Genomic DNA, 26,528 nt, shown 5'->3' on the forward strand with positions numbered 1-26,528 from the left:
AGATGCAGGCAAGAGCCGAATGTGATGCAGGACAAAAGTGCAACAGCTCAACAAACAGACTAAACTTTTAAGCTTCTGTGCAGCTGATCAAAGTCAGACATTTGACAGATTTAAAGGTTTAAAGTCCAGGTTTAAAGGGCAAATGTGAAATCTGTACGCCGTTTACTGATTGAACTCTGGGAACTTGTCCCAGTTTAGAAAAAAAAACAAAAACAAAGCAGCAACAATAAGATGCGTTTGGTACTTTTATGTAGTGTCTTAACTTGTGAACTGGTTAAACTTTGGCCTTTCCCCTCTCCTCCCCCCGCTGACCAGCAGGTGTCTGTGTGAGGTGAAAGGCTTGGGGGAAAATGGGTCCTCTGTTCTCCACTGTCCCGGGAAATGAGCTGGAAAATGAGGGGCGGGGATCCACACCCCCTTGTCAGGACCCACAGCGCTCCTCTTTTGGGCCGTCGCTCTCTCTTTCTCCCTCAGCCCATGTTGTTTGAATACAGCTGCGATGTATGAATTTAGCGGGGTGCTTAAACAGGCCGGCGATCTGTCACTCTGCTCCTCTCGCCCCCCCCTTCCTCCCTCCTCCCTCCCAGACCTGACCTCACTTGACTGGCAGAGCCAAACTTACTTAGTCCTGCATTCAAACTCAATCTGCTTTCAGTGCTGCTCAAAGCCCATTTTATGGGTGAAGGCCTTGTCAACAGCTTTAAACCCAATATCCGCTCACTAATGCTACAATCGACCAAGTGTCTGAGGATTACGGTCTGTTGTTGCCTTTATGCCGGGCGTCTTAGAAAAGCTTTGTATCTGCAGTAGATGATGTGACTTCATCTTCCATCTGAGCTTCAGATTTCAGCTTGGATTTCTTAAAAAAAAAAAAAAAAAAACAGACGATGACATGATTTCACATGTTCCATGAAGGTTTTGTTGTGGCCCTTTTTGAGTTTTTACCACTTGTTCTCACTTTAAAGGGATGAAAGAGGGATGTAAGGAAGAGTAAACCCAGCCAATTTGAATTTTTCAACTCTTTACTAACTTTTTCAGACTGACATGCCTCTATATTCCAAAGAGGCTCATTTACTCTACTAATAATCTGCTTATTAAGACTTTTTGGCATGACAATCAAAATCTCCAGTCATTTTTTGCTGAGAAGAAAAAATCTTAAGAAGTGACATGTTGCTATGATGTATATTCACAGTATTGGAGATAATATGGGGTAGAGAGCATCAAGCAATGCATTTCTGAAACATGAATAATTCAGTTTAGTTTTTTTTATTTTAACAGTTAAACTTCACAAATATAATGAAGAGAGTAAATAATATACAGTGCAGGGAGAGGCAGAAAATTAAGCCGGCTTATTTGAAGCCTCCACTTCACAAAAATTCAAAATTTCACAATATTAACATTTCTGTTGATACTGGTGGATGTTTGTTTTAGGATGACCACCGACTGGTAGTTATAATTCACCCATCTTTTTATTTGCCATGACGTCCCTGCTGCCAGCCTGGTGTTCGTCAGGTGTATCTGTGAATCTCAGGCCTTGTTCTGAGCTGTTTGAGAGTTTATGTAGAAAACTGTAAAATTCAGCCTGTTATTAGTTTCCTTGTCAGTATTCACCATGACAAACACACATTTCACACAAAATACGCCTGACAGAGATCAATGCTAAATCAAAACATCTTTGTTTTTGCAGTTAAAATGGTGAAAAGGCACTAGTTTATAAACAATTTTATCCTGATCCAACTCTATTCTGGTTGTGTCAACCTTCACTATTTGAAAATCTGCCTGTACTGATAACAGGTCTGGGAAATATATCAATACTATATCAATATAATGACATAAGACTAGACATCACCTGAGAGTTTAGATATCATAATGTTGTGATGTAACATAAGTGTTACCTTTTCCTGATTTAAAGCATTACAGTATAAGGATGCAGTTTTTATGAAACTGTTCAAGCTTTTCTGTTATTTGATTTTACCTGCTTGGTCATCATATCCACATTATTATTATTATTATTAAATCTAAAATCTCTGATGTGATATTGTCACTTGAGGAATTCAGTCGAAGGCATCCTTATGTTTGATTTTGTCCGTATTGCCCAGCGATAATTGATAATTAGTGGAGAAAAATAGCAGCAAAGTGGTCATCACCTATACGCTGAATGGGTCATGAATGATTGACGCGCCGCTCGTATCAGTTCAACACGATCAGGGTGTGTTTGTGAGCGTAATCCTCTCTTCAAAGCCAATTTGAAACACGAGCTGCCAATGAAACCTTAATGTGCGAAACGCCACCTGTAATGACTGTGTCAAATACAATCTGTATTCTCCACTGGTGAGTGTGACCCCATTGTGACCGTCAGAGGACTCCCCGGGGAGCGTGTGAAGAGTGTGTCTACAGGGCTGAATGTGTGAAGTGTGTGTGTGTGTGTGTGTTTGTGTGTGTGAGGAGCCGGCAGCAGGCAGAAGGCCAGGGGCTGTTGTCTGACACTGATTTGTAAAGGGAGACAATACGGCTCATTGACCTGCCCGGCTCCACTGTCTGTTGCACATACCTCGCCCGGCCCTCCCCGGTGGCCGCGCTGCTCTTTAAACAGGCCGAGCAGATTGCCACAGGCGCAGGGGAGGGCGGGCCGACGGGACACAGGTTGCTTTGACAATGAGATTCCTCAGAGAATAGAGAGAGAGGCAGCTCTGCGCCAGAAGTTTGATGAACACGTTTCACAGAAACGAAAAGGATTTATTCTGAGATCTTGATCGCCCACTTCTGTTGTCCGGTGTGAAAACTTTGAGCAGTGACTCCTCTTGGATTTTTTTTTTTTCTCTTATCTGTGTAGAAAAGCCTCTGAAACATCATTTAGACCATCACAAGGTGTATAAGCTCTTAGGATTCAACCTTTTTTTTTTTTTCCAAGACCAATTCCAACATTTTTCTTTTTCAAATAAAACCATCAACAGACAATATTTTGTGCCTATATTCAGTATCTTTAAATTTACTTGCAAGAAAAACAAACTATTACTAGAGAACATCTCTTTTAAATGAAATGTCTGAATAAGCCAAGATAATATTGCAAAGATGAAACCGGTCCTCTCAAATAATTTTAAATTTATTTAAACTTTTATTTATTTATTTATTTTTTAACTTATTTTTTATTTATTTATTTATTTATTTATTTTTAACTAATTTTTTTTTAAAAAAGAGTCAGAGAATATCCTTGATTCAAAAAAAGGCAAGATATATCAGCAAACTTTAAATCGGTGTAACTCTAATTGAAACTGAAGGAAAAACTGCAGGAAATATATCAGAGTTTGAGAATATTTCTGTGCCACCTCAAATTATTTCCCCTCTTGCTGCGAGCAGCTGATGAAAATTAAACACACATTTAATATCCTGATTATTCCTTCCGAGATTCCCCTTGTAAACAAACACCCTCATCCTTTTGTTATCCATTCCCATTGTCAGAGTCTGGAGATGACCTTTTCTCTCCTCTCTCTCTCTCTCTCTCTCTCTGCCTCTCACCCCTCGTTGCCTTTTCTTTTTTTTTCCTCCCCTTCTCTTTCACTGTCGAAGACAAGCTGTTGCTCTGTCCCCGCGGGCCACTCCCTCTCTTGTCTGCTCCTCTTACGCCTCCCCTCCCTCCTTCTCTCTTTCTCCCTCTCCCCACCTGTTGGAGCAATTGTTGCACGGGCCGCATTGTTGTCTTCTTATTATTTTATGTCACTCACTAGGTCGCCACCCCTTTCTACGATCTCTTTTTTTTTTTATCGTCGTCCCCTCAGCACCACTCCCTCTCCCTCTCTTTCTCTCTCTCTCTCTGCTCGGTATAAAACTCGGAGAAGACAGTTCAGGAGTCAGATTCAACCAGGCACCGCAGGAGGACAGGCTCAAAGCAACAAGGAATAAAGTGGATCTCCTCACATCACAGAGAGCTGGATCATTTTTTTTCCCTGCTTCCTCCTGCTGACAGAGAGACACGGACGGTTGTGTTTCTTTCTCACGACACGGAGAAGAGTTTGCCTTTTACCCAGCAGGCTGTGCGTATGGACAGAGGCATGTCTGTGTCTCTGTGGTGTGAGGAGGTGGAGGAGGACCAGAGCCTGGACCGGGCCCAGACTGAGCTCCGAGCCCCGGCCCAGGGCCACACCGGGGGCTCGGCTCAGCTGAGGGCCGCCTGGGACCCCACCGTGTCCGGGCAGCGTGTGATCCAGAGGCTGCTCCACGTGGAGGAGAGGTACATGCCCTCAATGCTCTACATCACCCTCGTCCAGCGGGACCCGCAGCAGAGGGAGGAGCTCGCCAAGTGGGCCCTCGAGGTACGAAAACACCTGCTTTTACCATCACATCCTAATGTCACACTTTCCCTCCTGACAGTGCAGCAGCTGTGATACTGATTTCTTCTCTCTGTGCCTCTCCTCTCCAGGTGTGCTGTGAATGCGGCTGCGACGAGGCGGTGTTCCCCCTGTCTGTCTCCCTGCTGGACAGGTTCCTGTCTGCCTCTCTGGTCCTGCCCGTCTCTCCCTACTGCCTCACTGCCGCCTGCATCCTCATCGCCTCCAAGCTCACAGAGTGTGAGAACGTCACGGCGGACACGCTCTGCGCCGCGGCCGAGTACAGCTTCCTGCCCTCGAACCTGCGGGTGAGTCAGTCAGATCACTCTCAGGGGAGTGTGTGTGAACATGTGACCGTGTGTGATCCCTCAGGATGAAGGGATCAAGTGGAGGGTGAACCTTTCTCTACTCAGCAGATCTTTTGGGATGCAGAACAGAGTTTTCCTACCTTTCCAGCCTTGCATTAATTAACCCTCTGACACCACGAGGCTTATCTGACATGTTTTATTTAACCCCTGAAACTGAAAAATATATCACTGGTGCACAAAATTCCCATTATTTCTATTACAAATAATTAAAAATCACTTCTTTGGCCAAGGATGATGCAAGTCTATGTTGGAAAGAGTAGAGTCTGGCATTAAATAATTTACAAATTAATTGATTGAGTTTTTAAAAGATATTTATATACCAAAAGTATTTTAAAAATCTATATAAAGTCTTTAAAAAGCATCATGAAAATCTGTGCTTTCTACAAAAAAGTAGCCACCATAGCAATGAAAGGACTTTGATGCAGGTGTTACAGGATTAATCTTAAAAAGAAAAGACAAACATGTGGTTTCTAACTGATGAGGGTTATGTGAAAACCTGTTTTTTTAGGAAAAGTTTATACTGATACCTGATTTTGTTAACGGTGATGGCTGTGGTGCCTCAAAATGAGCTCCAGCTGCAGAGGTGCCAGTCGTTCCAACTTTAACCCTGCAGCTGCATGTCTGACCCGTGTCCCTCCTCCACCAGGAGATGGAGCGGCTGATCCTCGCCTCCCTGCGCTGGGACACGGCGGCGGTCACTCCTCAGGACTTCCTGCCTCACTTCCTGGCCGCCGTGGAGGAGAGGGCGGCGGCCGGGGAGAGGGACGCTGCCCCCGCGGAGCTGCTCTCCACCCTGCGGCGCCACAGCGACACCTTGGCCGCCATGTGTGTGTGTGACTCCCGGTTCCTGGGGGCCCCTCCGTCGCTTGTCGCCGCGGCGTCCCTGAACTCGGCCCTGCGGGGTCTGAGCGACGGAGGGTCCGGCCAGCTGGCAGCCATGAGTGAGGCGCTGGCGGAGCTGTGCCAGGCAGACCTGGTCAGTATAAACAGCCTTTTTTTTTTAATGTATTTATTTGTTTGTTTGTTTGTTTGTTTTTTGATCATGCACGGAAGTTCAGAGTGTGGAAGACACTGCCAAAAGAGGGGAATTCAATTTGATCCTTATAGTTTATATTTGATCCTTAGTTTGAACTTATAGCTTTTAGTTCATTGGCTTTCATATTTTAATTGCTTTTATTTACTAGGCTATTTATTAGGGCTCCGTTATTCTCATGATGCATTTTTCTAAACAGTGCATGTACCCAATTTTATTTTAGTACACTTTCTCTTACTTATTTTAAATGCGTTTTGATTGGGGCTTTGTCTTATTTGTTCATTTTACTTGTTTGCATTCTTCTTAATTCTTCTTCTTTATCATCTGCAAAGCACTTTGAGCTGCATTTTTGTGCATGAAAAGCACTGTACAGATAAAGGTTCTTCTTCTTCTTCTTCTTCTTCTTCTTCTTCTTCTTCTTACTGCAGATGCAAAACCTCAGTCTGCAAAGCTTTTCTTTTCAGCTAATGGGAGAAACAAGAAAATGCAGTTTCACGCATGCTATAGACCAGGAAGCAGCAGCAAAACCGCAGATCACGGCCTGTTTGAAGAATGACTGATCATTCCTTAAACTCTCTCTCTCTCTCTCTCTCTCTCTCTCTCTCTCTCTCTCTCTCTCTCTCTCTCTCTCTCTCTCTCTCTCTCTCTCTCTCTCTCTCTCTCTCTCTCTCTCTCTCTCTCTCTCTCTCTCTCTCTCTCTCTACAGACTGTGCTGCAGTGCCACAGTGAGATGGTCGAGTTTGCCCTCAGACAGCGGCTGCGTTGCGGGCTCCCGCAGGGCCCCGCAGAGAAGGACGCGGAGGTGGAGGCAGAGAGAGCCGGGACGCCCACCGACATGACGGAGATCGACTTCTGAACCCCTCATGAGCTGCTGCTGCACGGAGAGGGACAACCAATCAGAGCCCCTCAAGTTCATCAGTCAAACTGATATAAATTCATTATGACCTCACTTTTTTATATATATATTTCGAAATGACTTTATTGAGCGACTCTTAATTTATTTTGTATTATTTATTCAGGAGCATTTTTTGCAATTATGAGTTTATTTGATGTGTTGTTTGTGCCATATTTTATTTTATAATCCATTTCACTGTGACTGCAACTGTAATTTTAATGTAGGCCTAGGTGTTAATTTTTTATGCATACTATTTATACATTTTATTTATTTATCAAGTGCAATTGCTTGGATTCTTTTGATGTTAATTTATTTCAATCCGCCATGACTTTGTGTTTGTGCGACGAGGTGCCGAATTGTGTATACAACAAATCTATTTTTCAAAGTAATTAAAAGATGTTTGTACATAGCTTGCGTTCATGTATTATTTCGCATTGACTTCAGAGGATATAATGATGCCTTCAGGTGTTCGAAAGGACACTCGGATTTTTTTCGCGTGGCTGTTATTTTACTTCATTAAGCAGCTAAATGAGTTTATAAAGCTGATAAGTGACTCCAAGCTTTGTGTTACCTAAATGTCCCAAATCCGGACCTTCACTGTCTTCACTACTTCTAGAGGCTCAATGTCATTCATGTAGGGAAAAAATTGTAATCGGAACATTTCCGACAGCGCGTGAAGGCAGCAGTCAAGAGTTTCCAGTCGTCTCATGCGTTTGACGTCAATGTCCTTCGACCCTGCGCCTCCGACGCGAAAATCATTTCGGTTTTGGTAAAACACCGGAGGATTGTGCCAGATACAGATAACAATAACACACACGGTAAGAGACCACCGAGAGGCCTGCCTGTAATATATCGTTTATTGTAATTATACCTATATGATACGGTTTATATCTGCTGAATTTATATGGTGAAATAAAAATAAAAAATACGCAGAAGCGCTAGATGCCATTGAGGAGCAGGCGGTAACGTTACTAGCTTCACGTTATGGAGCCAGAGAGAGGCTAAAGGGAACCTGTAAGTCATTCAAAATGCTGTTAAAATGGTCAAATGGTATTTTACATGTTGGGAAATTAGATATCTAACGTTTCGTGTCGGTGACCACAACTAATATCCGATAAAGATCCGCTTTGCGCCACAGATAAAGCTACATCCTGTTCTGTGTGCGTAAACGCCAACCTGCATCCACAAAGGTCCTTACTTGAATTTATACACGAAAAAAAGTCTTATAATGAAGTCATTAGCTCGGTTGAAATGGAGATTTACATGTTATTATGTTGGCCTTCTGGTGCCATTAATGATTTTTTGCTCTGTTAATCTAGCAGTAGGCGTTAAGGTACTGCAGTATGATTAGAAAAAAAGACCATTAAACCAAACTCCATTCAAATTATCCGGCACTTCCATGTTTTCTTGCTTGTCGGGAAATACAGACACATTGTGGAAATAAAGTAAGCACTTTCATAAATCCTGAAGGTCTTCTGGTAAATTCGGCTTAGATACGATCTACCAAGAAGCGCTTGACTTGGCCAAATTGTGTTTATTTTCCTTTCAGAGCTATTTTTTGTGTGTTTAGTACCGCCTTCAGTGGTGTTTTTTTTTTTTTTTTTTTTTTTTTTTTGGTGGAAGACGGTTGTAGGAATGACAAGCGAGCTGAGTTGAGATTTTGTTGGAAATTAAATGCTACTCTGTGAATTTGTTTCGTGCCGAATTGAAGACTGGAGGCTGTCGACTTGTGAAAGGTCATGAATTGTGTTTACAAAGAGAAAAACATGGTGTTGAGCTAGAATGATGTTATTTTTGAACGGAGTTTGGCATTAGGTTTTTCTTGCCATACATGAGTGACTGGCAGGGCACGTGTGGCTGGTGGGGGTCGGTGTATTTTTGATGAACTGTTGTCAGCTTCATTGTTTGTGTGTGTGTGTGTGTGTGTGTGTGTGTGTGTGTGTGTGTGTGTGTGTGTGTGTGTGTGTGTGTGTGTGTGTACTGAAGGAGGATGAACTTGAATCCTCGCTGGCTGCTGCTGCTTCTGTCCATCTCAGCCGAGGTCTGGTCCGTGCCCATTGATCGTAATGGAGGCAAACAGGAGGCCGTGCACATTGAAGAGGAAAATCAGGAGGAGAACGTGGTAAAGCTCCATACTCGTGGTGTTCAAATATCTACATCACGCTCTTACCTTTCACCACTGGACTTCATGGTGCCAAAAAAAAGTCAAGTTATTGTCCCTGTTTACATTCATGCACCGTTGCTAATCTGTACATCACACCTGACTGTTGCAGGACACCGGCCTGTACTACGACAGATACCTCAGAGAGGTGATCGAGGTCTTAGAGACGGATCCTCACTTCAGAGAGAAACTCCAGACAGCCAACACAGAGGATATCAAGGTTAGAGTCTATCCTGGCCACTGCTTTCCTGTCCCTTTCTTATTATTGCCCATACCTCCCTCATGTAAATGTGTCAGCCATGATGTGTTTAATGCTGGACGTCTCGTGTTATCTGTCAGAACGGTCGTCTCAGCAAGGAGCTGGACCTGGTGGGCCACCATGTCAGGACCCGGCTGGACGAGCTCAAGAGGCAAGAGGTGTCGCGCCTCAGGATGCTGCTCAAGGCCAAACTGGACAGCACCAACACACAGAGTGAGTGGGCCTGTGTGTCTCCGGGCCAGAGAAGGACGACTGATTAGAAGGGAGAGTCGCTTTGCCCTAATGTGTAGATTTGGTTAGAGAAAACAGGATTTAATAATCCCCGTGGGAGAATTGTATCGCCGGAGCAGCAGAAAATGCGATGCAGATCAGAGCAAGACAAATGGGGAGCGCTGAAGTAGTCAGATAGTTATTACATAAAATAAGGAAAACAAACATATATTAAATTACACCACAAACAATACAAACGAAGATACAGCATCTTGCTAGTTGAAATGAATTTGCAAGTGTGTATTTGTTACTATTCATATTATAAGATGTACAACAAATAAGGATGAGACAATATGTTTTTTTTTTTTGTTTGTTTTTTTAAGGCTGATACCAATATCCAGTATCTTCCCACCTATAACGGCTGACACAGATACAACACCGATATGGATATTTGTAAGAATATGAATACAAATGCAGGTGCAGAAAAGGTTCAACTTTTCAGACAGGCCTGTCTTAAGAAAACTGTTTTGTTTAAAAAAAAGTTCATGTTAGTTTTTATTGTGTTGCAAATAGTCGCGTTAATGACACACTCCTAGAAAAAAATCACACAAAATGCCAGATTCAACAGTCAGCCAAATTACACCAGTAAAAATAGTTGCTTTTCAAAGCTAATATTGTCCAGTAACAATGATCTGCCAATTATTGGTCCATCCCTAACAAAAAACTACGAAGAATTTTGTCCTTCTATGTAAATATGTATTGGACGCTGATCACATTATCATTAACAGATTAAAATAGGGTTAGCATTTGTGTATAAATGTGTCCACCATGTACAGATGTGCAGTGATAGCTCTCAGTCAGTTACACATAAACAAAGCTGTGAACGGGAATATGGCGCGGTCATGTGCACAGACACGGATCAGATGTCCCGCGCAGTGCTGAGCGGATCACAGATTCATGGATGAGTCATTGTAAATGTCTTGGCATGTGGTCTGTAATCCATCCATCTGCTCCTCAGGTCTGCAGATGGATCATGCCTCCCTGCTGAAGCAGTTTGAACATCTGGATCCGCACAATCAAAACACCTTCGAGGCCAAAGACCTTGAGCTGCTTATCTCAACGGTAACAGCTTGCAGCCATAAATGAAATGCCAGATTTCCTCTTTTTCTGTTGAACCCCATAATGAAAAGAGTCACCGTCCGACTGTTAGTTGGTTTTTGTTCTTTCGTTCATCTGTCCATCTCAGATGCCACGGACAGGATTTTGGTGATCATGGCGCAGTTCATGTTGACTCCTGCCTCGACCGATTTTGCTTTCTAGTTGATTCGTTTTATATTTTATCTGAGCAGCACGTGAGTTTGCTGTTTTTCAACGGCTTCACAAAGAGTTTGACAGTGACGGCGTCTCTCTCGCCGGCCCTTTTTCCAGGCCACCAAGGATCTGGAGAACTACGACGCCGAGAGGCACGAGGAGTTCAAACGCTACGAGATGCTGAAGGAGCACGAGAGACGGGAGTACCTGAAGAGCCTGGACCAGGAGAAGAGGGAGAAAGAGGAGAAGAGGATGCAGGAGCTGAAGGAGAAACACCGCCAGCACCCCAAAGTTAACGTCCCGGTATGTACCAATGCGTCCATGTTGGCTCTCATTGGAAGAAAGTGGAAATCAGTCGGCCTCTCTCACATTTTCTGCTCTTTGTCTTGTCATTTCTCACATCCAGGGCAGCGTCGCTCAGCTAAGGGAGGTGTGGGAGGAGACGGACGGTCTGGATCCGCAGGAGTTCAACCCCAAAACCTTCTTCAAACTGCACGGTGAGTGACGCCTGCCTCTTCCCTTTAACCCCTAACGGCATCTTCAGACCAGCGTCACCCTTCATACGATACCAAAGGGTTAATTATGAAGAGTTGTTTGTGATTCTTTCTCCACACCGTTTAGATACAAATGAAGACGGAGTTTTAGATGAGCAGGAGCTGGAGGCTCTCTTCACGAAGGAGGTAAGAACTAAACTGCTGCCGTCACCTCATAACAAAATAATGAATAAAGCAGTGAAAATAAATAAATAAAATAAAATAAAATAAATAACTTTCCCTCGAGCTGACGGCTGTGCTTTTAGGGCTGGGCGACAACAGCAAAAACTATATATCAGTCTCATGATAATTACTTCAGTTTATGTATTGTCTCATTTAAAGGGAACTTTTTGCCTCTGAATGAAAGCTAAAGCAACCAGCAGATTAATTGTGGTTTGAAATATTCTTTATTTTCTTTATTTGAGATCCTGTCTTAGATGTATGTTCTTGCCAAACCACACATCTGAAGTAGAATTAGAGTAATCAATTGTATTAACACAACAATCATAAATTTACAATCTGGTAAATGGAAATATATTGATGTCTTGTTTTCAGTAGAAGTTTTTAGATGGAGAAAAACAAAAACAAAATGTACAAGCAAAGGAAATCTCCTCTCAACTCTCTGGTAATGGCAGGCATCTATATTCTGTTGAATTATCTGCCAAACATGTCCAAAACAACGGCTGCTTGATACTGATGTTGTGTAAGACGATGGAAAAGTCTTGTGGTGTTTCCTGACTTAGAGGTCTGTGACAAAGTCTGCAACATACTTTGCTCTAACTAGTAACTTCCATAAACAAATTTCTTCTTTTTTTCCCTAGATTCTGTGGGTTAAAACAAATAAATCCTTGTAGGCCAAGCCCATTTGTGCCAGGACAGATTTTGAATTTTGCCGAATTTTTTTTTTATCGCCACTCCTCCTATAGAATATGTGGGCCAAGCCAGAAAAGAAAGTACTTTTTCATATTTTTTGATTTGCTGGGTTTTTGCCATCAAAGTTCACTTAACTGAATTTACAAAAAGTCGTTAATCCTGGATGTCCTGGTGTAACCAAATTTGGTGAACATGCAGGTTTCATATCTGAGTTAGCACACCAAATAGCACATGAAAATTGAAAATCATTGTATTGTGTTCTATTCACATATACTTATACCGCTGCCGTGCACAATTTAAAAGTCATGACTTATAAAATGCGTGGCCACATAAATCCCCAAAGACATTTATGGTGAACTGAGCTCCGTCACTGGTCTCCTTTCTCTTCTTTTTCCGCTCTCGTTCGGATAAAGGAAAACCTAAATTCCACGCATGAATCAGTTCTTTACTTCTTTTAGGTCCATCATTTTAGTACTCTTTTTCTATTTCTATTCTAACAGAGTAATCAGCTACTAAATGACTTGAAATTCTACTCCCTAATTAGCATCAGACTTAGAAAAAAAAGCATTTTTGTACTACCGATGCTGTCGACGGCATCCTTTGTCTCCTTCACTTTCACTGAAATTTTCAGTGGCGCTCTTTCTCTGTACCGGCTATTTGTTTGTCTGTCATGGAATATAATTAAGTTGAAATTGATTAGCATGAAGAAATATATATTGCAATATTGTTTATATTTTATTGTTGTTTTATCTCCCAGCTACAGACAGAACAAGGGGTCCATGAAACTCCGATTTCCAAAATGGTCACTGAAGCTGTTTTTGAAGATACAAGTTTATAACCTGACAGCAGTGATGGACACAGTGTCCCTGTAATATGCTGCTGTTATTTTTATAGTGCTCTCACTGTATCTTAACATCTGTTCATTTTTCCTCTTCCAGCTGGAGAAGGTCTACGACCCGAAGAACGAGGAGGACGATATGATGGAGATGGAGGAGGAGAGGCTGAGGATGAGGGAGCATGTCATGAAAAATGTCAGTGTTACTTTTCCAACCGCTACTTTTCTGCCTGAGCTTTTTTTTTTTTTTTTTTTTTCTTGTTTGTTTTAAATCCATCCCTGTTTGTGCTGACTGATGTAGCTTGTGTTTCTCTCGCTCGGTTAAAAGGTGGATATCAACAAAGATCGGCTCGTCAGCCTGGAGGAGTTCCTCAAATCCACAGAGAGGAAGGAGTTCAATAATGTTAAGGAGTGGGAGGTAAAGCCAGTCGGCATCATCCGCCTCTAATATGATGGATGTGATGCAGATTACATGTTGATTGTGTAACTGATCAAAACCACCCTGGTGGTCTGCGGGTCTGCGTGAGTCTTAACTCTACATGTCCGCTCCCCGGCCTCCCTCTAGACTCTAGACGACACCAAGCCGGTTTACACGGAGGCGGAGCTCCAGCGCTTTGAGGCAGAGCTGAGGGACAAAGAGGAGGAGCTGAAGAGGCGGGCGGACACTCTGCGCCAGGAGCAGGAGCTGCTGAAGGAGAGAGGCAAAGCCCTGGAGGCCCAGAGGAGAGAGTACCAGCAGGTAACCGTCCCAGCATTTTGAACTGGACCCGGACGGGGCGGAGGAAATCCTCTCCAAACCCGACCAGAACAAAATGTCGAACCCGATGTGACCAAACCCGACCTGAACCGCCTGTCAGAGTTTCCTACGTTTACAATCTCTCCAGGCTGCTCATCAGCTGTCGTCTCTGTGGCGCCTTCAGATTAAAACGAATGCATGGAAAATCTAAAGTTCGCATGAGGATATATCAAATCCATCCAGAGACTCATTCAAGAGTCCAGAAACCAGCAAAAATGACAACAGTTTGACTTCACTATAAATTAAATTGATCATCCATGTTGTTTTGACACAGATGAATGTCCACTTTGTAACATCGTAGTGACTCAAGTCACATCCAGTTCATGAAAGTTTTTACATTTGCTCTTCTGAACAGCTGTAGTATAGTAGGGCAAAATCTCTGCCACCTGGGAAGTGATGTGTTTTACATTTCTGAGCAGGGTATCCGCGGGGTCTTGAAAAGTATTAAAAGGTGATAAATCAATTTGGGGAAAATTAAGACCCGTAAAAAGTATTAAAAAGTCTTATCACGACTTTATAAAGTCTTAAATTTTGAAAGTGTTTTTTCTGAATTAGCTGTCCAAGAGTTTGAGTCCCAAAAACATCATAAAAGTGTGCGAATTTATTCATTTTTATTAAAAAACAAAGATGAACAGGTACATAAAAAAACTAGGCTATCGTGGGTGCGTTCGTAAATTGTCTCTGAGAGCGCCAGAGCGAGCGGGCGGTGGAAATTCAGAAGCACAAAGTACGTTCTGTTGTATCAGTGGTCTATAGTCTTTATCACAAACTAAAACTGTTCAGTTAAAAATATCACTGATGTAAATGGTTACAGCTTGAAGTGGCGGTGAGGTATTAAAAAATATTGAGAAGGTCTTGAAAAAGTCTTAAAAAGGTATTAAAATTAACTTCAAGATTCCTGCATATGCCCTGATAATAATGTACAAAGACAGAAGCAACAGCATTTTTTTGTCTTTTAAACAATATCTTTATTGATTTTCTCACAAAAACACAGTCTCCTATACATGAAAACAGGAATTAAAATGTAATAAATTTATAAATGCATCCTCACTCCTCCTTCTGTAACTGTAATAACATAAATAAAAGTCAAATAAACAAACAACTGTATGGACAATAAATGTTAATATTTTACAATTTAGAATGAAACAGGACTAAAACAAAACAGATTAAATTGTAAATAAATGTATTGTAGAAGCAACAGCAGTTAGAAGGGATCAGATGATATGTTTATTTCATGCCTGTGGTTTGATATATAACATTGACTTGTTGCAGGTTATGGGCTGTAACAGGTCTCTTGTGTTTTGTTTTTCCTCCCAGGCTGTATTAGAGATGTCTCAGAGACAGAAGGACCAGCAGGCAGCAGAGGGGCAGCCTCCGACGGGTCCTAACGGAGAACTGCAGTTCCACCAAGACGCGCAAAAATTAGAGGATCAAGGTAAACGAGCGGAGGGGCTTTAGACGGCAAGTCAGCCACAGCTGCTGTTGTCGGTGGGAGTTTGTGAGGTAAATGCACTCGGTAAGCGAATGTGCCCCGTCTCTTTCAGAAGCAAAAGCCCCAGCTGAACAAGAAGCCGATGGCCAGAATAATCTGCCTGCAGAGCCTCCACAGAATCTGCCTCTACACACTTAATGCAGCCTGCTGTGACGGCCTTAACACACACACACACACACACACACACACACACACACACACGTACACATTTTGATTTGCACTGACACAGAAATCCAGATGGGTTCTGCCAACTGAATTATATGAACTGTATGTATAAATTCAGACAGACTGGCATGTCTAACAGCGTATTATTCTGTGTGTTCATATCTGTGGTCTACAGTCCAATAAAGCTCACAAATCATGAGATGTGTGTATAATACTTCAAAGGATTAAAAACGTCTTGAATACAGTCGTAAGAGGTCTCATTTTTTTCACCGTGCAGTAACAGGTCTCCTGCTGCCGCGTGTTCACTCAGTTCAGTTTTTTTTTTCATTGTATCTGCCTAATAAACACAACCGGTCCATATCTCCCTTAACTGTTCATTTATCTTTGTCGTGTTTTTTTTTTTTTAATCCTGCTCATTTATTATTTCACAACTTGAAAGCTCAGTGGGAATTGGGAAATAGGTTCATTTTGTCTGTTTTGTGACTGCATTCTGCTTTAAAATCGGTCCTCAGTTTGATTTCAGGTGGCACTGAATATCTTTGGCGAATTTTAAAGGTGCACCGTGCAAATTTGAAGTGAGGAACTTCAACTGACTCAACTGATGAAAAGAAGGAAGAAGCACGAAATTCAAAGAAATGTCACTGATGAATTACATGCTTATTACATGTTTGTTTTTTTGTCAGTTTATTTCAATCGTCAGTTTTGCATCGTGCACCTTTAAGATGAGCCCTGCAGAGTCTTTACTGATCAGACTCTTCTCCAGCCTTTCCCCTCCATCCTAAACAACAAGGTTTCACTCACACTTTCATGGCATCCCTCTTTCTTTTAGCATGTTTCAGTCCCCGCCTCTTCCCCCGGGGCCCGACACTCGGCCTGCTGTCCGGTGGCACGGCTCCCCCGGGACGAGCCGATCCTTCTTGTTGTCCTGAGGATTTTCTCCCCTGGCAGACACGCGGGGCATTCCTATCAGCATTCCTCTCACCCACTGACCTCTCGTCACCCCAGCCGGCCCTCACACACACACACACACACACACACACCCCTCACCCCCGGTGGCCACGCAGCTGCTTCCTGTCAGTCGCTCTCGCCGTGTCATCTGAGCCGAGCCGGTGTCAGGTAGCTGTTTGGATCACAGAGATTGTGTTTACCGTCATATGATCTGCAGGGTTGGGACAGAGCGGGCGGCGATTCATTCAGAATATTTTATAGTTTCATCAGTGCAGAAGTGAATAGGACGGTTATTCTGGACCGATTATACTTGACTCATTGAGTAAAGGCCATCCAGGGTGTGGCAGGACATCTGTTAGGTACATTTAATAAGGCTTATTTTCCCCTAAGTACATTTAAATTGAGGTTGTTGTGGTCAGTTTAAACCAATGTTAGAACCAGGCATTAAAAAAATAAAAACTGTATGAAAAAAAAAAAAAATACTACAGAACCAAAGTATACTGTATGTTAAATGAGATATCTGTTTTATTGTTGTTGTTGCTATTGTAATTGTTATCATTATTAGATTTGCAGAATTAAAAAAATAATTTAAAAATTTTGGCCGAGAATGTAGAAAAAATTATGTAAACTAATTTAAAACCACTTTACTCTTCATCTTACACAATACCTGCAACACCAACCCTGTCCAAAACACTGCAACTGAGACTCAAAGGAAAGAACAGATAAACTAAAATAAATCAGTGAATCATAATAAACTCCTAAAGTTAAACAGTTAAATCCAACCTGGGCTGCCCTGGTAACTCGCGTGCCGCTTGTCAAGGCTGTGTCCTTACTGCACCTCACATTTGCTGCATGTCATCCCCTCTCTCCCCTACAAATACACAAAAAAACGACTCAGTTACAGCAACATGAGTTAATGCTCATCCGCCCAGCATTTGGAAAATGCCAAATGTCCCTCAAGCTGTGATCTGACTAAACACTGACGGGAATGAGAGGCAGTCTTCCTGCGTGAAACAAAGGGACGCATTGACTTGTGCTCCTCATGGCCGCTGTGAAGGCTCCGTGGTGCTGTGCCACGCGCTGAGCTGCAGGGGGCGTCGTCCCCACCAGAAGCCGAGTTCACCCTGTGCTCAGTAACATGGGCTCCTGCTGGTGGCTGGAACACAGATGGACACTATATGGACAAAAGTGTTGGTCCACCTCCACATCACACCTGCAGGAGCTTTTCTGACTTCCCATTCTAAATCCACAGGCATTAATATGGAGCTGGTCCCCCTTTGCAGCTACAACAGCTTCCATTCTTCTGGGAGGCTTTCTACCAGATGTTGTAGTGTGTCTGTGGGAGTTTTTGCTTGTTCATCCAGAGGAGCATTTCTGAGGTCAGACACTGATGTTGGACCAGAGGGCCCGGCTCACAATCTCCATTCCAGTTCATCCCAAAGGTGTTGGATGAGGTTGAGGTCGGGGCTCTGTGCAGGCCAGTCAAGTTCTTCCACACCAAACTCAGCCAGCCATGCCTTTATGGAGCTGCTTTGTGCACTGGGGCTCAGTCATGCTGGAAAAGAAAAGGGCCTTTCCCAAACTGTTACCACAAAGCTGGAAGCAGAGAATTGTCCAAAATGTCTCAGTGAGCTGAAGCGTTCAGATTTCCTTTCACTGGAACTGAGGGGCCAAAGTCACCCCAGAAACACCAGCCCATAGCGTTATCCCTCCTCCAGCAAACTTTAGAGTCGGCACAGTGCAGTCAGGCAGGGAACGTTCTCCTGGCGTTCACCAAACCCAGACTCATCCATCAGACCGACAGATAGAGAAGTGTGATTGCTTGCTCCACAGAACATGTTTCCACCAGAGTCCGGCGGTGTGCTTTACACCGCTCCATCCGCCGCTTGGCGTTGTGCTCGGTGATGTGAGGCTTGCGTGCAGCTGCTCGGCCATGAAGCTCCCGGCTCACAGTTTTTGTGCTGATGTTGATGCCAGAGGAGGTTTGGAGCTCTGCAGCAGAGCGTCGGTCACTTATACGCACTATGAGCCTCAGTGCTCGTAAGTTTACCTGGTGCTGCCCCCTGGTGGCTGAGGTTCCTAAACACTTCCACTTTGCAATAATCCCACTGACAGCTAATGGTGGAATATCCAGGAGGGAAGAAACTTCACCAGCTGACTTGTTACAGCAGTGGCTTCCTATTACGCTACTATTACAGCAACACGCTGTAAGCTCTTTAGAACGAGCCATTCTTTCTCAAGTGTTTGCAAAGGCAGACTACATGGCTAGCTGCTGGATTTTATACACCTGTGGCAATGGGACTGAATGAAACACCTGAATTCAGTGATAGAGGTGTGGCCCAATACTTTTGTCCATACAGTGTAGATACAGGCCTTCCTGACATGAGTATACAGATAAATATGGAAAATGTTTGCTGAATATAGTGTGGGTCCAGAGGTTGTGAGCTGAGCCTCAGTTCAGTGTGACGGGGTTTTACATGTTACCTCTTCGGCCTGTTTGCATGCTCTTAAAGCCTCCGTTCAGTCTGTGACGTTTTCTCATCTTCAGGTTTTTTTTTTGCTCCTCATGGTTGATATCTCAGAGGTACCCAGGTCTATGATTTTGGTGAGCTGGAGAGCTTTCTGTTTACTGACTCACCCCTCAGTCTCTACTGATGAGTCTCATCAGTAATGGAGCTTATTCAGAGAGAGGGCTTCTGCTAAATCATCAAAGTGTGTGGGTGTGTGTGCTTCCTCTCTGGCCTGGGCTGTTTCATTTTTTTATTTATTTATTTGTTTTTTTATTATTTTTATTTTGAATGTCTTTGAGGAGATAGATGCCAGCTCTCCCTCTCTGCCACAGCCACTGACTGTACATCTGTTTTTTGTTCATTATCAGATATCTTTCATTCTTTCTTTCTCTCTGTCTGCCTCTCTGTCTTTCTTCCCTCCCTCCGTCTCTCCCTCTCTCCAAATTATTTTGCCAATTGAATTTGGATGCACTCTGAATTTCAGTGGTGGTCTACTCGACATCATCATTCTCTGGGAGGACATTACGTCATCCCCCCCCTCCCCTTCCTCCCTCCACACTCACACACACATACACTCATACACACACACACTCTTCCCAACCCCATGCCTAAGCCCTGCCTCTCCCAGGCCCTGATTGGCTGCAGGACCGGCTCTTTATTGACTGCATATGGTGACCGGCTAATTTTTTACTGGCACTTCTGTCAGTCTTCTGCTGTGAATACCGGCTTCTTTACCTACAGGAGGTAAAAACCTGCTGTAGTCACTTTTCAAATGTATTTTTCATGTAATAACTACTTCATTTTCTTCTCATTGCAGCCCTAAAAATGTTTTTGGCCTTAAAAAAAACATCACAAAAGTCAAAGTTGAGGTGATTATGAAGTTTTTTCCTGCTGTTTGTGTGACCCTTGGGAGATGATCATGGCCCACGGATTCACAAACATGATTTTTTAAAATGTTCCTGAAAACCTAACATGAAGGAAGTGTTCGCCTTTCTCTTTTGGAGGCAGCAGGGGGTGCAATTGTCTCACAGGCCACAAGTTAGGTTTCCTATTAGTCTGTCACATAAACCATCTGGATTCTTACAAACATATTCATTTTGAGGAATTAGCTGATTCTCCCGTGTAATTGCACTGATTTCTTCTTGCTGTTTTTCGTATAAAAACTCCCGGCAGTGGCGGCTGAGCTGTGAGGATGTGAACCCTCACAGGGAGAGGAAGCCGGTCGCAGGTTGTTTCTTTAAGACCCAGCATCTTCCTCGGAAAAAGGGAAGATGAGGGAAGATAAACGATGGGAGGCTGTCAAGTCAACCAGAACTAATGGCAACCAAACCGGAAGCACACGAATGCCTCTTCAGAGTAAAGGCGTGCAACCTGTGTTTTGCCAAGAAAAGTAAGTAATTGCTTAAACGGATAACTAAAACAAAACAAAACAAAACAACAACAACAACAACAACAACAACAACAAATAAAATAAAAATAAAAAATAAAATAAAAACAAACAAACAAAAAATCCTTAGCTTATATCATTATTATATTATATTGGTTGCTTTTTGGGTCATTTTCCCTTAATGCACTTGGTTGCAAAATAGCAATATATAAGTTATATGGGGAAGCAGGCCTAAACAGCTCATGTCTGGTGTTCTTTTTAGTCTTGTTGCCTGATAAAATGAACCCAATGGGAATATATCCACTTTCCCATATGTATGTAATTTGCTAGCTTTAACAGCAGTTAGCTTAGTAGTAGGCCATGGTAATATCCATGTTAAATGCCCTGCTAAATTACCTTACTGGCCAGTTTGCTATTTGGGGGAAAAAAAAAAAATTATATTGGATACCTCTTTCAAGTTACAAGTCATTGGTTTGAGGCAAAAACACAGGACTTGTTACTTTTTCAAAACCTAATTGTTGGAAACGAAACTTTTTTTTATTATTATTATTATTATTAGTTTTAGTTTATTTATAGGCTAGGTTTGGTGCAATTGTTCATTTGCAGGTTTTCATCCCAAGTTACCAAAGACTACATCAGCTGATTTCACTAATGATGATGACGGTGTGCTTGCGTTAACTTTATTTATCAGCAGGCCTGGCTTTAAAACCTGCAGTCTGCGGCCTTCCTTATCTATACAATCATGTATATACTTCAGTTCCATCTGTATATTGTCATATTCATTACCATCTGTATATTTCACATCTCACATCTCTTTTCCTTAGGTTAGCCCTTATTGTATATTTTAGTTTTTAGTCTTTACAGTCTTTATTGTATATATTTAGCCTTTATTCTATTTTATTCAACTTTATATGCTTCTACTGTTGCTGCTGGAACACCAGAATTTCCTTGGTTGGGATCAATAAAGTCTCTCTATCTATCTATCTATCTATCTATCAGGTTTGCAACGCGACCGATTCTGAAAGCCGTGAGCGGAAGTGGTGCGCGTTGACGGCGTGCGCCTTGACGCAGGCGTTCAGTCAGAGGTGTACCGTCGCTCCCACAGCTGAGAGAGGGAGGGGATGGGGAGACTGGCAACCGGGTTTTAACGAGGATAGCCTGCAGCCTCCGTCGGTCAGATGCTCTGATGGAGTGAACCGGGGGATGATAACCGCTTCTTTCCTCTCTGCCTCGATCATGGGAAGGGTAAGACGCATAATCGTCCGGCAGCGGCTGAAATCCACGGCGCTACCGCTTGTGTTACCCGAGATGTAGCCGTGCATTAGACCGTCCAGCTGTTTTTATGGGGAGGGGTGGCGGAGGGGGGGGGGTGTTGATAGGAAATAAACGCCTTGCAGTCGGAATAAAGCCCCGGCCGCGCTCCGCTTCCACCCCGCAAATAACCTCACCACCCTTCACCAAACAAATCATCCCATTTCCTAAAGCTTATTTTGCATCTTTTAATGAGGCCTCCATAATTTACTGGATGATTGGCACATCCCACCATGATGTGATAGCGGTGCTACCCGGCGGTAGCCTGTAAATGCATAAAAATGGGCTTTTTTTCCATTTTCCATTTAGGCCATTTATTTCGTTATGACAGCGGTTTATTTACCGGCTTAACATCTGAACATAATCAGCATCCTGTTTCCGTTTTTTTTTTTTTTTTTTTTTTTTTCTACAGATGGATTACGGGGCGCTAGAAAGAAGCCTATTTCCTCCTGGATACAGCCCATAATTACAATTCATGATGACACCCTTTTTTTTTTCATATGAATGTATGAAGCAGCGCCGCATCAGTACCTATAGGCCTGCTAATTGTGCTTCATTTGCGTTACAGCGGTATGGAGGCTGCCGATATATGAAGCTACCTTTCATGACTCATTTCCGTGTATCATGCGCATTCATTATTAGCATTATGACTGTGGATGCTCGGGTGTATACAGCCGAGACACGCACCGATGGGTGAATTACTCCAGACGCCGAGCATCGCGATGCCGCTGGAAATAGCAGAGAGAATTACTGCAATACCAATTGGTCCGATGGTTATTCGTTGAGGTTTGAAGGAAAAGAAAAAAAAAAAGCAAGGGGAAGGTGCATGCCTGTCCGCCGGTGTGTGTGTGTGTGTATGTGTGTGTGTGTGTCAGAAAAGATCCCTATGAGTGATTATATGAGAGATTATAACGTGGAGGGCAAGTCTATGGCTCTTGCATTATGCAATCTCTTGTATTCTCCTATTCCAGAGAGATCTGGGGATGTGTGGCCTCCGTGGAACTGCTCATAGTTTTGTTCCATTTCACCCTCTCTCTCTCTCTCTCACCCCCCCTTCCACACACACACACACACACACACACACACACACACTCACCATGTCCTCCAGCTCCAGCCACACTCACATCCGGTCACACATTTGCCTAAAATGACCTCCTCTCCTCTTTCTTCCTGTTTGTTTTTCCTCCAGGTGCCTCTCTCGTCCGTGTGAAACGTGGCCGGGGGGGTCAGAGGTCGTCCACCTGACCTGCACTCCTCCCTCCTACCCCTGCACTCCCACCCCACCCCCTCGCCCCGTCCCTCCGAACCCCAGGTCCCACCGCTGCCCCGATCACTGGAGCCCTCCTCTCACCTTTCACCCCGCACTCACACATCCACCTGTGTCTCTTCCCGAACCCGCCACTTCCTGTCACCGCCCCGTTCCTCCGCCGCCGGGCCAAGAGGAGACACCCCACAAACACATTTGCAGGTGACCGTTTCATGACGAGAGCCAGCCGGTTCCTCAGCAGAGACCGCTCAGCCTAACAACGCCTCACACACTCCGGCCTCAAGATGATGTGCGAGGTGATGCCCACCATCTCGGAGGACGGGCGTGGCGGCGGCGGAGGAGGCGGCTCGTCGTCTCCCGCGGGCGGCGGAGGAGGGATGGGCGGCGGGATGGGAGGCGTCGGCGGCGGCTACGGCAGCCGGGAGCCCCGGGGCGACGAGGGGGGCAGCACGGGCAACCTGGAGTCGCTGATGGTCAACATGCTGACGGAGAGGGAGCGGCTGCTGGAGAGCCTGAGAGAGACGCAGGACAGCCTGGGCACGGCACACCTGCGCCTCCGAGAGCTCGGCCACGAGAAGGAGTCCCTGCAGAGGCAACTGTCCATCGCCCTGCCACAGGTGCGACAACTGTGTGTGTGTGTGTGTGTGTGTGTGTGTCAGAGTTTCCCCTAACCCTGCCCGAAGGAGCCGCCAACCCAAGAGCCAAGACCTTCATTAATTTGGGTCACATGATGGTCCAATCCACCACACTAAGAACAATATTATGGCCGACTCACTGCTGAATGTGCATGTGCGCGTGTGTGTGTGTGTGTGTGTGATGATGATGATGATGATGAATGCTCACGTGTCATGGGTAAACTCGAGTTTTTGTCATCCCGCCTCTACATCCCAAGGCTAAATGGATTACATTTGAAGTTGGAGGCGACTTCTGTCTGTGTTTTGCTTCATCAAAGTCAGAGTGAAGGTGTGTGTGTGTGTGTGTGTGTGTGAGTGTGTGAGTGTGTGTGTGTGTGTGTGCTTGGCAGGAGGAGAAAGGTTACATAACACGTGTGGTAGTGATATGTGTAAAGGACTTGAAATGACATGCTCATCGTAATAGGCTCGATGGCGTTGCATAACCTGAGACACAGAAATTAGTGAGCACATCCGAGTTTGAGATTAGAAGGAAGAGTTCATCCAAAAAAAAAAAAAAAAAAAAAAAAAAAAAGAAAATGAAAACCAGTCTTCACACCCTTCTACTCACACCCTGAGGGCAGGGCTGGGTCATACACTGATATCACCTTGGCCTAACATCAATATCATGACACGAATCTAGATATTGTAGTGGATTACAGTAAAGTCCATATTACAGTAAAGGAACGCAATCTTCTGAACTTCACAGACAGAAACTTATCTTCCTCCACCTGCTTGGTCATCATATCCACATGACTAATGATTATATATCAGAAATCTCTTGTGTGTAAATCTCTTGTGTGTGTAAACATGACCTCCCAGCCCTATAAGCTGGAACTACAGTGAAGTTTCTCCGCCTGCCAAACACACACTCACCGAGCCTCTGTAGCTTCATCTCATCTCATGAAGTTAAAAAAACAACAACAACAAAAACCCATAAAATGATTTCTACAAGCATCTCAATCCAAGTGTTTTGTAGCCAACGATTGCAAAATGTGCTCCAACGTGCCAACATGTTTCTTGGGTCAGCTGAAGTTTGACACAGCGACCGAATTTTCCATTTTGAGGCGAATCTTCAGGCGTCGTTCGTCTCATGGTGCTCGGTAGAAAACTACTGAAGTCAGTAATGAAGGAAGAATTAAAGGCGGACTTCCAAGACAGGCGTTTAACCCTATAAAGCCTGAACTATGAAGGAATTGGCAGAAAATTCACATTTTTTGAAATTTGACATTATTTAGTCCTAACAAAATATTAAAAAATAAAAATCAAAAATATGTTATTACACAACCTTCTGTGTGTATGATATATTTGATATGCTACTTGAAGTGCCATATGGTCTGGTCCAGGGTGAACAGGGAAGTGTTCCAAGGTATCACAACAGTATTTTGGTCAAGTATTGATTAAACTGAAAACGAAAAACGGAATTGAAAATGTGATTCATATATGATACAAATGGCTTTATAGGGTTAAAGGTTATCTGAGGTGTTTTTTATCCATCCTCAGCCTCATCCTTAACATCAGTCAACAAAGTGTGTGTGCCCTCCCCTCTGAAACTGCACAGTCCGCCTTTAAAAATACCACCTTTACTTGTGCTGCCATACCGGGGCCACACGGGGCAGAATCAAATTTCACGACATCTTTGACTGAATAACTTGATATCAGTTGTTGTGATGTGATTCGACCATGGCTGCTTTCATAAGACGTTTACACTTGAGTTTTTTTTTTTTTTTTTTTTTTTTTAATAAACAGTCATTAGTCATGTGGATATGATGACCAAGCAGGTGGAGGCAAATAACAGAGCAGCTACCACAGTCAGAAAATTGCCTCCGTTTACGGTAACGCAGCCTTTACAACCAGGAAAAGACTCCACTTGCTCCATGTAAGCCCAGACGAAATCAGGTCTCGTATCACAATATTGATATTAATCAATAGATCATCCAGCACTAATTCAGTAACAACATTCCCTGAGTTTTTTTTTTTTTTTCTTTTTTTTTTTTCCGCCGGTTTAATTTGAAGTTGCCTTTGAAACGAGCAGATGATGACAAATGTCGCGCTCGGTGGACTCGATCTCTTCAGTCGGGACCTTTATAGTACGGATGCCGGTATTATTATCCCACATCCCGATGCCCGAGAGCTAATCATTTTGCAATTCCACTCAACATACGAGGGCTCCGTCTCTATTTTCAGACAGGCGACATTGCTGGACGCCCAAGGCAGCGATGATGCCTCCCTCATTGTTAGTGCCTGTTTTTCTCTGTTGCTATGCCTGAAATATCAAAATGAAATAACATACAATGGTGCTGCACACTCTCCCAGAGAATGACTGGACATTAAAGGGCCGTATTACCTTACTGAGGGGAGGATCAATATGGCGCACACATCTGCGGAAACACACACTTATAAGCTCACACACACACTCACACACACACACACACACACACACGCCCACGTAGAGGCACCCATGAAGTGCTGTGATACATTCTACAGTAGCAGAGTTCACTGAGTGCGTCTGGTGTGTGTGTGTGTGTGTGTGTGTGTGCAGACGGTGCCAAGATTGGAGAGAGAGAGAGAGAGAGAGAGAGAGAGAGAAAATAGGAGAGAGGGATGAAGAGAGCGACAGCATGGTACAGAGAGAGAACGGGTGATATCAAACACACAGAGACTAACAAATCGAGTTCATTTGCATACTGCTGCATACTAATAAGGTGGCTTCTAGAGTCTATTTTAGGTGTCGTGGATTATGACAGAGATTGAGATGGATGAAGAGAGAGAATGGTTGGATTTAGGTGCGGGGAGAGGGAGAGACGTGAGGAAATGGGAGGAAGGCGAGAGAAGGTAAATGGCAGTCGAGCGGGGGGAACATGACGATCCGGATCTTCTGTTTGACCAAAAATGATGAGAGAGGTGTGCGAGGGCCGCGAGGGTTCACTTCTTTTCATCGCGTGCCTCGGTTTGGAGGCCACACTTTGGCTCAGAATTCAGATTCCTCTTTTTTTTTTTTTTTAATTTCGAACATAAAGCAGCAGCTTGACTCAAAAGGTTGAATGAGGCCTTTGCCGTTATTCTGTTAAAGCTGGGCGGCATTATGAAATCCTTAAAAGTCAGTTATCAGGCCGAACGTTATTAGGAAGCAGACGCAGTGGTGGATGTTCTGCATTACAAGTTTTTTTTTCTTTTT

At 43.7% G+C, this 26,528-nt stretch overlaps 3 protein-coding genes across 4 annotated transcripts in view; all 3 read left to right on the plus strand.

Moving 5' to 3' along the window:
- Positions 1–4,037: 4,037 nt before the first annotated feature.
- On the plus strand, positions 4,038–7,028 carry ccndx (cyclin Dx). The gene is made up of 4 exons (XM_030057302.1): positions 4,038–4,310; positions 4,418–4,633; positions 5,340–5,669; positions 6,433–7,028. The coding sequence occupies exons 1-4, from the start codon at positions 4,038–4,040 to the stop codon at positions 6,580–6,582; spliced, it is 969 nt and encodes a 322-aa protein (XP_029913162.1). The 3' UTR covers positions 6,583–7,028.
- Positions 7,029–7,313: 285 nt separating this feature from the next.
- On the plus strand, positions 7,314–15,500 carry nucb1 (nucleobindin 1). 2 transcript variants are annotated; one of them, XM_030057299.1, is made up of 13 exons: positions 7,314–7,439; positions 8,608–8,743; positions 8,895–9,002; positions 9,122–9,254; positions 10,270–10,373; positions 10,680–10,865; positions 10,969–11,059; positions 11,184–11,242; positions 12,907–12,999; positions 13,132–13,221; positions 13,369–13,542; positions 14,917–15,034; positions 15,144–15,500. In XM_030057299.1, exons 2-13 carry the CDS (start codon positions 8,612–8,614, stop codon positions 15,227–15,229), a joined length of 1,374 nt encoding a protein of 457 aa, XP_029913159.1. In that variant the 5' UTR covers positions 7,314–7,439; positions 8,608–8,611; the 3' UTR covers positions 15,230–15,500. The 2 variants fall into 2 exon arrangements, with proteins under 2 accessions (XP_029913159.1, XP_029913160.1); XM_030057300.1 differs by having other exon boundaries at positions 15,147–15,500.
- Positions 15,501–22,963: 7,463 nt separating this feature from the next.
- Positions 22,964–26,528, plus strand: part of LOC115364294 (liprin-alpha-3-like) — a 28,733-nt gene continuing 25,168 nt past the window's right edge. Inside the window, exon 1 of the mRNA XM_030058791.1 lies at positions 22,964–23,296. Within this exon, the coding sequence (XP_029914651.1) occupies positions 22,964–23,296 (333 nt within the window). The remainder of the gene's footprint in view (positions 23,297–26,528) is intronic.

Source organism: Myripristis murdjan, chromosome 8 (genome assembly GCF_902150065.1).
Source record: "Myripristis murdjan chromosome 8, fMyrMur1.1, whole genome shotgun sequence".
Taxonomy (NCBI): Eukaryota; Metazoa; Chordata; class Actinopteri; order Holocentriformes; family Holocentridae; genus Myripristis; species Myripristis murdjan.

Coding starts and splice junctions, on each gene's coding strand:
- nucb1 (XM_030057299.1), top strand. CDS start 8,612: ATGAACTTGAATCCTCGCTGGCTGCTGCTGCTTCTGTCCATCTCAGCC. Junction 8,744..8,894: donor AAAATCAGGAGGAGAACGTG/GTAAAGCTCCAT, acceptor TGACTGTTGCAG/GACACCGGCCTGTACTACGA. Junction 11,243..12,906: donor AGGCTCTCTTCACGAAGGAG/GTAAGAACTAAA, acceptor TTCCTCTTCCAG/CTGGAGAAGGTCTACGACCC.
- ccndx (XM_030057302.1), top strand. CDS start 4,038: ATGGACAGAGGCATGTCTGTGTCTCTGTGGTGTGAGGAGGTGGAGGAG. Junction 4,634..5,339: donor TCCTGCCCTCGAACCTGCGG/GTGAGTCAGTCA, acceptor CTCCTCCACCAG/GAGATGGAGCGGCTGATCCT. Junction 5,670..6,432: donor AGCTGTGCCAGGCAGACCTG/GTCAGTATAAAC, acceptor CTCTCTCTACAG/ACTGTGCTGCAGTGCCACAG.